Source organism: Drosophila simulans, chromosome 2L (genome assembly GCF_016746395.2).
Source record: "Drosophila simulans strain w501 chromosome 2L, Prin_Dsim_3.1, whole genome shotgun sequence".
In the NCBI taxonomy this organism is placed as follows: domain Eukaryota; kingdom Metazoa; phylum Arthropoda; class Insecta; order Diptera; family Drosophilidae; genus Drosophila; species Drosophila simulans.
Window position 1 is genome coordinate 1,040,104 of NC_052520.2, and position 13,352 is coordinate 1,053,455.

General features: G+C 46.2%; 1 protein-coding gene across 2 annotated transcripts in view; it reads right to left on the reverse strand.

The window, feature by feature from the left end:
- Positions 1-4,079: 4,079 nt before the first annotated feature.
- The window catches only part of LOC6730520 (receptor-type tyrosine-protein phosphatase N2), a 39,064-nt gene continuing 29,791 nt past the window's right edge, over positions 4,080-13,352 (reverse strand). For both annotated transcript variants that reach the window (XM_039291317.2, XM_039291311.2), the window contains 8 exons: positions 12,039-12,096; positions 10,467-11,969; positions 10,321-10,404; positions 9,643-10,255; positions 9,360-9,581; positions 9,103-9,300; positions 8,878-9,044; positions 4,080-8,809 (listed from right to left, as the gene is read on the reverse strand). In XM_039291317.2, the coding sequence (XP_039147251.1) occupies positions 8,275-8,809; positions 8,878-9,044; positions 9,103-9,300; positions 9,360-9,581; positions 9,643-10,255; positions 10,321-10,404; positions 10,467-11,969; positions 12,039-12,096 (3,380 nt within the window). In that variant the 3' untranslated portion in view covers positions 4,080-8,274. The remainder of the gene's footprint in view (positions 8,810-8,877; positions 9,045-9,102; positions 9,301-9,359; positions 9,582-9,642; positions 10,256-10,320; positions 10,405-10,466; positions 11,970-12,038; positions 12,097-13,352) is intronic.

Sequence of the window (13,352 nt, forward strand, 5' to 3'; positions counted from 1 at the left end):
ACATTAATCGACGGGCGCACGGCAGTAAACAGCCTCTGTCCTTCAGCCCCCGCCCCCTCCCACACCACCGCCCCGAAATACAGCCAAATGATTTGTTTGATTTATTGAAACTTCCGCTGGGTCGCCTCCCCCTGCCATAAAATTGGACAAATTTTCTATGCACACACATAAAATGCAATTTTATACGGCGCGTCGAAGCTCTTGTCCCAAAATAATATCGTTTTCCTGCGGGACTGCACTGGGAAAACTGCAAAGTATTTCAAAAACTATGATCTCTATAGGATATTGTAGTAAATTCCTAAATGGCGTGATTCCAGATCATATAAAAGCCTTGATAAAAAATAATATAAAATGATTTATTGATTTTATATTGTGTACCGTGAATGCCTGTATTTTTTCGGAGTGCTTATATCTTTTTTCTGTTTTGGCGCATCTGCAGCGCCGAAATTGTCGCGGAATGTTGGTCCTGCATCCCAGTGCCCCTTCCCTCCCCTCACTCCACTTCTATGCGCACAAAGCTTAGCGGCACATAAATAATAAATTTGCAACGTTTGCATTTTACCAGGACTTGTGTGTGTTTCTATGGCATGCTAGACCTGCATCTGTGTTCGCTGTGTGCGGGGACATTAACAATTTATCAGTGGATCGAAAAAGCAACAAGCCAATAAAAATCACTCCGTTTGACCGGTGACATTGCGACTGCCATTCCATTTTCCCATTCCAATCGGCCAATCTGACATTCGATCCTCCTCCCGTCCAAATTGGGGGCTGATTTGGGCGGCAGGAATGCCCAAAGTAACAGATGTCAAATGCCAGTGCAATATTAATGCTAGAAATAGAAGGCTGGCCGTTTAACAACTAATGTTTTAATTTGGCCAGCAAATTCGTGAATATTTACTTGATGTAAATTAAATTCAATCCATCGACGCTTGTGTTAATATGTATAATGTATGTCATACAAATAAGGATCCATTACAATTAACTTACATTTTGAAAACAAACACATTTTGAAAATAAAGTTTTTCGGCAAACGAATGTACTTATTTCATATTACCAATGTTGCCATCCCGAATTCTGAGGATGTCAGAAGCTGCCACTACGATTTTTACACGTGATGGGGGTTGCCATCCTAATGTCTGGGGATGTGGAGTGCTGCCATCGCAACTTCTAAGTAAGTGAAATCAAAAAAGTACCAAGCTGCTATAAAATTTCTCAATAGGTGTCGTCTTAGCCAATACATAAACCATTGAAATCTACGTGTGTAATTTACACTTACCCATGTACACTAACCTGCGTTATTTTGTTTTTATGAAATATAGTAACATGCAACGATTAAATCAAATTGTTTTTTGCACAAATGATTTATTATCTTATATACGTACATTAAAATTTTATTACGTTACGCTTAGTCCATTCGAACCTCTTTTTTTACCTGTGGTTGGACTAAAAGTCGGTAAGTGATAAATGGCCAACATTGGTGGCTTTAACCCATTACCAACAGAATACAAATAATACAAATAATTTAATCATAAAGTGCTACTACCATGTAAGCAAGGTTTTGTTTCGTATCGAAGGTGTACGATGGGTTAATGCTGCACATTTCCCTGGGGCCAGGACAGGGCGGTCCACGTAATGGCTCTTAGATTGTTGTTTTCATTAAAACCAACGGCTGCAAGCCAAACAACCGGCGATTCCCCCTCTGTGGTTACGCTCTGCGCTCTGTGGTGACCCCGACTCCTGCTGCTGCTCCGACTCCTGCTGCCTCGCCTCGCCTGCTCCTGCGCCTTCTCCTGCGCCTGCTCCTGCTGCTGCTCCTGGTACTGTTAGGTAACGCCCAATTGCGCTGGGAGCGACAACAAAGGAGACGCCGCCTTTGACCGGGCCAGCCGAAGAACAAACGGCAAACAACAAAAACGGTAGGGAAGTGGTTTGGGAACTTGCGATCGGGATCGGCCGAGGATAGGAGTCTATAATCTCGTTCGCTTAAGCGTCACGCATGCCACTCCCCTAAATTGATATGCCCGCCATGGCCAAACACCGGCAAACATCATCATCAGAGCGGAGGAAGTGGAAGTGGAAGTGGCAGTGGTGGTACCAGTGCTTCCAGTGGTAGAGGCGGCACAAGCGGGAAATCATCAAAGCGCTGCCACGGCGGCCTCTTTTCATTTTTTCCCTTTCGGTGCGGCATTTCAAAGAAATGTTCCGACATTTCTACCAGGCGAACAGCAACGTCGACAGCCGGCGATGATGTGGTGTGCCAAAAAGTGAATGAAATCGAAAACGCGGCGCAAGAGCCACCATATATACCATGCCATGGCACACCATTCCACACCGTACCATCCATATACACGCACCACCAAACCGAACCACCTTTTTTCGAGGCGTCGCGTCGCTGCTCTGCCGCAGCTGGCGGCGTATAAAATTGGCTGTGACCCGATTATATATGCCGGTATATGTTCTATTCGCTGGCCATTGTTCTGGGACGGATTCGGCGGTCCGGGTCGTCATCGCTGCAAGAAGGGGAGAGAGAGTCGCGAAAGGGGTGGAATTCGGGCGCAAGATACTAGCAGTGCCAAATAGTGCTTCTAATGACGACTGTCTACATGGGGAAATGGGTGTGTTGGTGATGTTAGTCTAGGTCGGGACTGTCGGTTCTGGTGCCTAGACTAGATTGCACTCCACGCAGAACACCAATAAAACCATCGTGGCTTGTCGCTTTCTAATTTTTTTGTTCGTTTTTAATGCTTGCTTTACACACATAGAATAAACATTTGAGTAGTATATAATATTGCACATTTCAAGTGTGGCTTAATTGTGTGGTTATTTTGGTAGATATTTTGCATTTGGCTTAGAAGCCAGGTCTCTTTGGTGAGACGAAACAATTGGGTGGTGGCTTTCTGAAAAACCAAGTCTCTGGTGAGATCGAGAAGTGGATAATAGGTTCAGCAGCTATAAAGCCAAGACCCTATGAGACGGAACATATTTTTTTTTCAGTGCAGTAAGTTGCGATTGAGCAAATTCATTGAAAAAACAATCAGAATGATGGTTTTTCACTTGCATTCGGTTAAGTACGCTTTTTCTATATTTTAAGTGTGATTCAATTGTGATTATTCCATAGACACTGATAAGTAGATTCAATCAAGTCCTCGAAAGGATCAACTATTTGTTATGTTAAGTTTATGGAAAACAGCTAGCACACTTTAAATTTAGTTTACCTTCAATTGTCTCTGGGGTTTTAAACAAGCTTGTTGTATTTCGGTTCGTGTAACAATTAGTGTGTTTGTTTGTGATCGATTCATGTTTACTTAACTAGAAACGGCAACCAGCTTAAAAGTAGCTGAGTCTAACAATTCGTCTCCCAGTGCACTTATTTTTTTAAGGTCTAAACAAGAGTGCAGTGCAAAAAAACCCGATTAATGTGCTTATTATTTGCATGACCCGACTTACTTACTTTTGTTGGTTGCATTGGAAATGCTTACCTAGTGCTTTTAGCAAAAAACCGCTTGCACTGATAAATTTCATTTGTAAGCTATAGTATAATCTAGTAACAACCATTTGCTGAAAGTTATTTCTGCCGTACTTGTTGGTGTGGTAGGAGCCATGCAACTATTAAAATTATTAACAAATTATAAACAAGATAAGGAGGTGTGGACTAAATGGAAAACATGCGTGTCAATTGTACTGAGCGGGAAAGCGTGCCAAGTTTTCTGGGTTCTATGGTTCTATGGTTAGACAAGCTTCTACTTATTATTCGATAAGCAACTCTACAGATTATTGTAAGTTACAGTACCTTCGAAGACTGTTCGGTAGTTAGTTGTGATTGGTGTTTCATTACAGTGATGTTCAGAGCCAACTTGCGGCACAAGATGGGTTCTATTGACAGATATGCTAGTCCGGCTGATTCGCAGCCAAAGCTTTGGTTACTCGTAGCCTAGACACGTACAGATACAGTAAACACTGGGTATGGGGATCGGGGCAAGCAAAGGTACTGTGTGCCTTCGATGGGTTCGATAGGTTGGGTGCTACGCTCGACATGGGCTTGTTTGGCTAATGGACTTCTGTTGGTACTGTGGGTGGGCTTCGTTTGTTTAAGGGTCTCTTTATTATTTTTTGGTTTGTATTATAATAGTAGTCGTTTTGTTACCGGTTCTACATCGTTTACTCCTTATTCTGTTCTGCTTGCTGTTTATCATCGAAAATTGTTCGCTTTTTCGGTTTGGTATCGTTTAATTTACATTTATATAATTTACACATGCAGCAGAATATAATATGTTTGTGATTTAAACTTGAATCTGTAGCGCATATTACACAATGGCGCGATACATTAAGATATAGGTATGCATATCCTCTTCGTTCTCAATAAATTCAAATTGATTAATAACATTTATATATATGCATATATATGTAGGTATACACGTTGCTATATAATTCTCATAAATAATTGTAGCATGTTTATGTTACTCGTATGTTTAAAACACTTAAATTGCATAGGTTAATTAGTTTTGCACAAAAAACCTTTAATAGGTATGCTCCATGTTCTTTCTTCGAGTGTCGGTGTTCGGTGTGTTTACTTGCTTGATTTATTTTCAGTAATCATTTAAGTTCCCTTTTGATTTATCAGTTTAGTACATTTAGATATTAGTGGCCTCAGCCAGCATAATTTTTTGCTGGTTTTTACCTTTTTTTTGGATTTTGGATTTCATTGGTTTTTTCGTCTTTTTTCATCTTGCTTAATAACACAAATCTTTGCCAAGTGGCTAAATAGATATATATATTTTGAATGCAGCATATGTATTCACATCGATATTGTTAAATGTTTCACTTATCGCTAAATGCCTCGTTTAATCAATCAGATCTCATATTGGTTTTGGTTTTCCAAAAATGTATGAAAGCCTGCTCGTATTATTTATTGATTTGCTTACTCGATAGTTAATTGAATGCCTCAAATATTTCCCACGTTTTTGGCGCCTGATTTGCGTTTTTGTATTTATTTGTATTTGTATATTATCATCCGCGGCCACCAAACTGAATCCTTTTGAAAGAAAACAGTGCGTTCATTGGATTCAAGTTGGTTGCCTCTCCGATAACTTTGTACGCGTTTGTCCAGTCACATGTCGTGGACTCCTCCTCTGCTCCTCCGCCCATCTGACCCAGCCACCTGACCCTTCACCTTGGAGGAAACAGATCCCGAAGTTGCCGCACTCGATCGTCGTGAATCTCATTGTGTAGGCCTAATGCTAAGTTCTGTCCGATCGGTCAGTTTTGGTTTTCAGTATCTGTTTCAGTTTCGGTGTTTTTATCTGTTTCTGGTCGGGATTAGCTGCTAGTCCGGAGATAGATGTGCGTATATACAGCCAGTTCTCGGGTCTCTGGGGTCCGTCCGTTGTTGCTGGTCGGGTTATGTTTCTTTAGGAACTCAAACCATTTTGTATGCCTCGTTCTGGGTTCGTGGCGTCAGTCGGTCGGTCTATGGTAGGTCGTTCTCTCCACCTGCTCATCCTGTGATCCTGTGATCATGCGATCATCTGATAGTCTGGTCTGTTCTGATCCGAGTGCAGTGGCAACATCCTGGTCTGCCCCGCTGAAGGTCGAAGGTCAAGGGTGGGCCAGTTGGCAGTGGACTCGAATGGCCCAGCTTTCGTGGGATCTGTCAGCTTCTGCTGTCCTGGCTTCGATTTATTCTTCTTCTGCTTCTCTTTGCCTTATAAATAATAAATAAGGTTTCGCTTAGTTGGTTGTTTTGTATATCTATGTTACACCATCAATGAAAATAGATTGGGGAAATGATGAAATGCTTTAGTTGTGTGTAGCTACCCTTTCGCATACTGGGCATACTTTTACACGCAATAGGTACGATTTTACATATATATATATTATAATCTTGAATGGAAAGTCCGTTAGACATTTATGCTTTGTTATATAATAAGTAGTTTATATGTAAGTTCCTTCAATTTTCTACGCATGGTTGTTGTTTCTTCCTCGATTATCATTAACACGTTATGATTATGGTTATGTCGAAATATACATCAATAATTGCCTTTATATGCGATTGACTATAATACGATACATTTACGTTGCTTGTTAGTACACTTATTTAATTTGTTTCGTCGAAGAACATTTGAATTGAAATTGTCGTAGTTGTATTCGTATGTATCTTAATAACTTTGAAAAACGTTGCTTCAAGTACTCGAAAATCAATCGAAAAACTCACTACTAAATATTTTGCTCTAAAACAATTAAGTTTAACTATTCTCATATTTGTTATTTCTTTTTTCTACCACGTTAATAATTTTTCTCATTTTCGCAAGCCCCCAGTTGTTGTTGGGACTTGCCACAGTTATTGTAATATTGATTTCTCATTTGCTTTTTCTTGTAGTGTAGTGTAAGTTGTGTTCTGGGTGTTCAACGAAGAAAAATTGCTAAGAAACTAACAGTTTGCGTCGAGATTATAATTTTCAAATTTTCATATTTTCTTTTTGCTTACGTTTAGCTGAAATGTATTCTATCTTTGTCGTCTTGGAATAATTCGAACTACGATAACTCATTTTCATTATGCTTAAGTTCAACTGCTACGTAAAACTGTTAAGTATGGTATTTATTTGATAATTTTTTTTTTTAATATTTCTTTGCTAATTTGCAGCACTTGCACTTACGTCCTCCTCAATCTGAGCTTATTTCAATTGTATTTTTGGGTTTTTCGCATATTTTTTTCTCGTCGGGTGCTTTGAATCGGTAACTGTTCCTGATTTGCGCATCGCTGGTCGGTGTATCTTTGTATCTTTCGTGTGGAGTGTGCAGTATAGAGTGTGTAGTTCCTGTGATTATCTTGACATATTCCATAGTTCGTTTCCGGTTTGTCCTTGTTCGTTCTGGGTCGTCACCAAATGTAAAGACATAGTTATTGATTGACCTGGAGATGTTCTTTCCAACTTCCCAAGGCTGCAATTCTGGTGTATTGCACGGCCTTAGGTTTTTTTTTTTTTTTTTGATTTTCTGTTTTTGTTTTCCGATGATATTCTGCAGTTTGTTTGTGGCACATACTTTTAACGGCACGCGAAGCTCCAACCTCCCCCAGTAACCCCCTCCGCACCCCGACGACCTCGTGAATCGATGGCCGAGGACCGGACTGGCCGGCAGATGCTGGAGCTTCGGTGCCGTTCCTCTGACATAAATGTACTTACTTCGATAATATACGTATATAATAATATATTAGTTATGATATAATCAACTGCGAAGGGTAAAAAGTGTACGTTTGTTACGATTGATAACTGAACAATTTCTTGACTTCGCGCACACATACATATGGTCTGGTAAAACACGGCCCGATTCGCTTCGAGATCGAGCCCATGCTGGTTAGATAGATAATAATGACATTCACCGTATTGTATATGAATAGTATATGTTTTGTATACAAATATATTTGTTAAGTGTGATTATATCCTTGTATAATTAATTGTCATACACATCAATAGGTTGCTCCTCACCAAACTCTCTCGTTTCATGTTGTAAATAGAACTTTGTTAGGTACAAATTTTGCAATCTTCATTTCTTGTATATGTATGTATATGTGTGTCTTGTATATGTATCTGGGTATGTGAGTGGTTCAGTGTGGGCGTGAAGTCCAGTTTCGTTTTTCTCAGTGTATTTCGTGTTCTAGTTCTGTCTGGCTTGGCATATGTATACCGTTCAGCGATTGTTGTCGTTCGTTTGCTGGTTTTCAAGCACATCGATTAGAGTTTAAGTTTAATGCCAACATCGATATCGAGTAATGTACGAGTAAGTAAAATGCCTCATAATTGAATCCAATGCTTAACACCTAGACATGTATATAATAATATAATTTAGGTTGTAAGCTATGGCCTGGCTGTAAATATTCTTGTATATCCTTTAACACTCAAATATGCTATATTTATATATATCGTGCGTTTCTATAGTTGCTTGCGCCGCACAGCTCCGCCGCTCGAGAATCCGCCCACGTGGACGCACCCCGGGTCTCACGGGCTGGTGCAGACCGGGGCAGCGTGGCACGTCCGGGGGATGCCCATCCCGGCGGTCGTTGTGCTCCTCGGCGCGGTGTAGATAACCGAAGATAAAGTGTCCTCCTACTGACAATCTCGTGAAGCCTTTTTCGAACCTTCCAAGTGCTCACGCCAAATCAAAGTCGAATGCGAACTCAATTCATTACTAACTATACGAACTGAAAAGACCCCCGAAACGCTGCAACAATCATTAACCTGAGGCTTAACCTTCAACCCGATCCGGGACCGGATTGGCTTACTTCTTCGCCTGCTTCGCCGGTTTGGCTGGCGTCCTCGGCTCTGCGACCTTGGCCTGATCCTTCGCCTGCTTCTCCTCCTTATCCTTCTCCTTCTCCTTCTTGGCCGCTGCGGCTGCCTTGGAACTGCTGGTGGGCGCCTCCTCCTCGGCCGCCTCCTGCGCCTTGTCCTCCTTCAGAGGCTCCTTGGTGGTGGTGCTGCTGGAGCCGCCGGTGCCGCCGCCCACCACGGGATCCTTGTCCAGCTCCCGCTTCTCGCCGGAGGTGTTCGCCGGCAGAGCCTTCAGGATGGCGTGCACCTCCTCGGCCACAGCCATCAGCACGAACTCGAACTGTTGCCGTGTGGCCACCACGCCTGCCCGCTGGTCACGCAGGTGCTCCAAGGTGGCGGCGATGTCGATCTCCCGCGCTCCCTTGTTCATCCGCTCGAGCACCAGGTCCAGCAGGATGTAGGCGCCCGTCCTGCCAGCTCCGGCGCTTCCGTGCACCACAATAGGGCAGGAGCGACGTCCCCGGTAGGACTTGTTTACTTTCCTGCAGGGTAAATAAAATAGAGAATACATATTTTTTCTCTTTATATATATTTTTAGCAACGAGCCTACCTCCTGAAGTCCAGCAGTGCCTTCGCCTGGGCAGGCACACCCATGTGCGGCCAGGAGAGGAAGTGGAACTGGGTGACCGTTCTGGTCTCGCTGGTGCGCAGGTTCTTCAGGTAGAAAGAACGTACGAGGTAGTCGTCACACCAAATGTGTTCACTAACAAGGTGAACCTGGGAAAGAATTTTATAACTTATCCAGTTAAGCAACAAAATCATGAAATATTTCTACCTCATAGATGTGATACACCTCGGCACCTTCTTCCGGCCAATAGCGCGCACAGGCCACCTCCCCGTTCTCCTGCAGGCGGCAGAGGGCCACGATGACGACGGCTCCCTGCTCCCAGATCATCTGCCAAAAGTGGGCCAAGGTCGATGGAAGTGGACCCTGGGCGGCCACATAGGCGGGCGCACGTGGATCGTGATCGGTCTGAGGAAGAGTATCATGGATAAGTCAGGAGCAGAACCAATTTCAGGAAGCGCACTCACAATCGTTGATGCGTTCACATAGTCCAGTCCTTCGGCGTTGGCCAGGTGGTTCAGCACTACGCGCGAGTGGTCGTATGGCAGGGGAGCTCCGGGTCTGTTGAGACCCGCACATTGTGGCTGGGAGGCAGCCTCCCGAGCACTGGGCTCCGCCTCATAGCGGCACAGGGCCTCCCATTCCCGCTGCAAACGTCCCTTGTTGCGCAAGTGATCCTCCATGTAAGACTATGTATGTAGATTGGAATGAATTAATGGTTCAACTCGTGATGATGATGAGATGACTTACCAGCACCATGTGCCCGGTTGAGATGTCCATGTTCGTCAGTGCTGGCTCCTCGCTCCAGGAAGATGTGCTGGACCGCGAGGATGGCGGGCGACCTTCGTTCTCCTTACTCAGCGATGTAATCCGCCCGCTCGGCGCCGGTTCGTTTGACCCACCGCCGGCAGCTCCGCCGGTCGAATTGCCACCGCCGCCCGCCTTGCCAGCCATTCTGGCTCGGCACAGTTCCTGGTAGTCCTTGCTGCAGGTCTCCGCTCCCGCAATGCCCGACTGCAGACCGCCGAGCTTGTCCCGCTTGCGGTCGTGCCGCTTGATCAGGATCAGGGTGACAAAGATCACTATCACGGCGGCAGCTCCGGCGCCAGCGAACATGTAGGCCATGATGTGGGTGACGTCGGGACCCTGCTCGGCCAGCTCGATCCGAGAGGACGAGACACTGGGGTCCTGCAGGTCCTTAATCACATCACCCACCCCGGCGTGCAGCACGTAGAACCCGACGCGTCGCTGGATGTTGTTCTTCACGCCGCGGTTCTCGTTGATGGTCCGTGCCACATCGCCGGCGGTTTTGCGCTCGGGGTTGTTTGAGTTCACCCGGAAGCTGACTTCGTGTTGTTGAACGCTGATAGGGATTCAGTAGGGTATAGATACGGGTGGCAAGCGGTGTTAGGTGTCTTAGATACTCACGTTAAATAAGAAAAGTATCCCTGCATGTGTAGTATTTGCTCCAGCTCCTTCATGATGCGCTGCCCATCGTTCCAACTGTCGATTCTACACGTTAAGTGATAAGCTGATTAGTATTTTATAGTTTAAGGATGTTTAGCAGGACTCACGGGTTCTTGACGAACACATGCACATATTCAGTATCTACGGTGTGCGGCGCATGATCCTCGGCCGAGTGCTGTTGCTTCATGACCTTCTTCTTCTTGTGGGCATCGTCCTCGGCATTGCCCTTGATGTGGGCGGGCAGGACCTCCTTGTTGCCATGGCCCTCCTGCTTGCGCGCCTTCTCCGTCTCCAGCTGATTGCTGAGCTCGGCGGAGCCCAAGGACGGAGGTCCTAGCAGCGGTCCGGGTTTCTTCACATCCAGGCGTTCGTGGCGGGCGAATCCCAACATATTGGCCAGCAGCGACTGCTTTACGTTCTCCGGCTCATCGGCCTGCATGCCATCGGTATCCTGTTCATCTTGGGGCATCAGGAGCAGCCCACCTTCGGTGTAGACCCGCTGGCTCTTCGCCTGCCGGGGGAAACTGTTGGAGGCCAGCATGGCCTCTTCTTCGAGAGGCGTTAGCGAGTTCCTCAGCAGCCCCGACTCGAAGGCCATTTCCTGCTGCTGCAGGCCCACATCGTAGGGATCCAGCTGCTTGAAGGACGCAGGACGGCGTTTGACCAGCTCGGGAGTGGCATCCACTTCGGTTTCCGCATGTCTGAATCTTAAAGGCGGTTCCTGCACCAGTCCCTGTTCGCCGGCCAGTTCACGGAAGAAGGAGCGCTTCGGCTGTTCGTCCTCCACCTCCTCGGCCAATCCGCCCCTGGAGCGACCCCTTGCTCTCTTGAATGGGGCAAAGTTGTCCGGGAAGTACAGCTCGCTCGACTCGTTGACCTCCTCGGGAGGCACGTAGACCGGTGCCTTGGCCTGCTCCTGCTGCTCCTTCAGCTCGCGCTGCTGCTGCTGCTCCACAATGGCCTCCAGTTGGTCCATGGCATTTGGCTGTGCCGCCGGCTTTCTCTGGTAAGGCTGCGGATCAGGCTCGGAGGCGGCCAGAATCTGGTACAGTTCCAGCCGGTTCTGCTCCGCCCGGCGATCGGCATCCTGCTCGGCCGCCGCCAACTGCTGCTCGCGCTCGATCCTCTGCCGCTCGGTGTCCAGGAAGGCGTCCATGATGCTCGGCGCGTCCAGCTGGGTGCTCTGCCCGTGTGCGTCCATCTTGCCAAAGTGCTCCAGCTCCGAGGGATCGTGCCTCAGCCGACGGCGATCCTGAAGCATCCTGTTGAGGTACAGATCGTCCGCATCGCTTTCTCGCACCTGCTTCTTCCGCAACGCCGGGTAGAATTGCGCCGGACCACCGGGCTGCTCGTAGTAATCCAGTTCGGCTTCCGGTTCCGGCGGAGTGAAGCGCACGTAGGCCAATGCACTCGCCGGATCCCCGAACTCCGGCGGAGTCGGCGCCAAGTTCGCGCAGAGATTCGGCGGAAGCTGTTGTTGTCGCTGGAGCGAGAAAAGTGACCCCTGGATGCGGCACTGCACGTACGGATGGTCCCATCCTAGGCCGGCGCCCTGGAGTTCCTCCAGCATGGTGGCCAGCACACGGGACTGGTCCTCAGTGAGTGGTGTCCTGTGGAGTGTGGAATGCGGGCTGTGTTAGAAAGGCGTTCTTTAACATTAACTTAATCACGATACTTACTTCTCAATGTCCTCAACGTCGACACCGGTGGTTGGGATGCACTTGCCGAAAATGTTGTCTGTAATTTGAAGGCAAGTCGAAAGGGTTAGTGGAACTCACAGTAGTATCCTTGTGTTGAGCTTAAGGCAACCCATCTAGTACTTTCGACTTACAACTTAAGCCAAATTTGCTTTCAACTTTTCATGCCGTTCCGAAACTTTGCAGCCAACAGATGTTCCAACTGAACAACTTAAGCGAACTTATTATATGCACTTTAAGCACCCGACTTACAAATTAAATAAAAGCTTGTAACTTTGAAGTAACCATATGCTATCTTTATCTGATCCTGCACTCAATTCCCGAAATTCGCGTTCTTTCGCGTGCAGTGAAGCCGTTGTCATCATCAGTTCAGATATTAATAGGGCATGCAACTGCATTAATGGAGCTCGCCTTACAATAGTTGTCCGTTCCCGCTCCCTGTTGCCCGGAATCCTGCCATCAGCACCTTTTGTTTTCATTGTGATTTACGACCATTTAAATGCATATCCTTGCGGGTTGTCTTTGGCGTAATTTGCATAATGTAAATGCTTTTCTCATGCGGACGGAACCGTGACTGCGGCGACTGAAACTGAAACCGAAGCAGCCACTGCGAGTGCATGTGTGTCCTGCCCCTCGCACCGCCCCCTTTTGAGGTCAACCATTTTCTCAGCAATTTTCGCCATTTTTCGCAGCGTTTTTCCTGCTGCAGCTGCTTTCCAATTGTTCTGTAAGCCCCTCCTGCTCCACTCCTCGTCGTGCTTACATAAGTAATTGAGTGTGTTCTCGATAATGCACTCACATCCCCACATCCCCACATCCCTGCATCCCTCCATCTGGATGTCCCAATCTTCACCAGCTTTCACACACTTTGTTTTGGTGTCGTTTTGTGTGAACTCTGACCCGGCATTGAAGAGCTCTGCAAATACGAATAATATGCCCTGGGTCAAAGTTCGCCTTCTCCGGCTGAGTTTTCCCGCAGTTGCACTAACTCCTTGCATTTGACCCACAAATGGGCATTTTTGTCTGGAGATGCATTTTGGCAACATTTGTGGGTAATGGCAGCGGAAATCGACAGTGAAAGCCTTTTTTGTGCTCGAAGCGATAAAAGCCAGGCTCGGGCCTAATCTCCTTGAGACTTTAAGTAACCATTAGGAAGGATAGCATGAGCCGAAATCTTTCTCCCCATTTTGTTCTCTTAAATAACGAGTGTTGTTTTAGAATTGCATTTTTAATTGCTTCGAAAAGTTTCTTCAGTGGCATATTAAATTTCCTCTTTTCCGAATAAAAACTAATGAA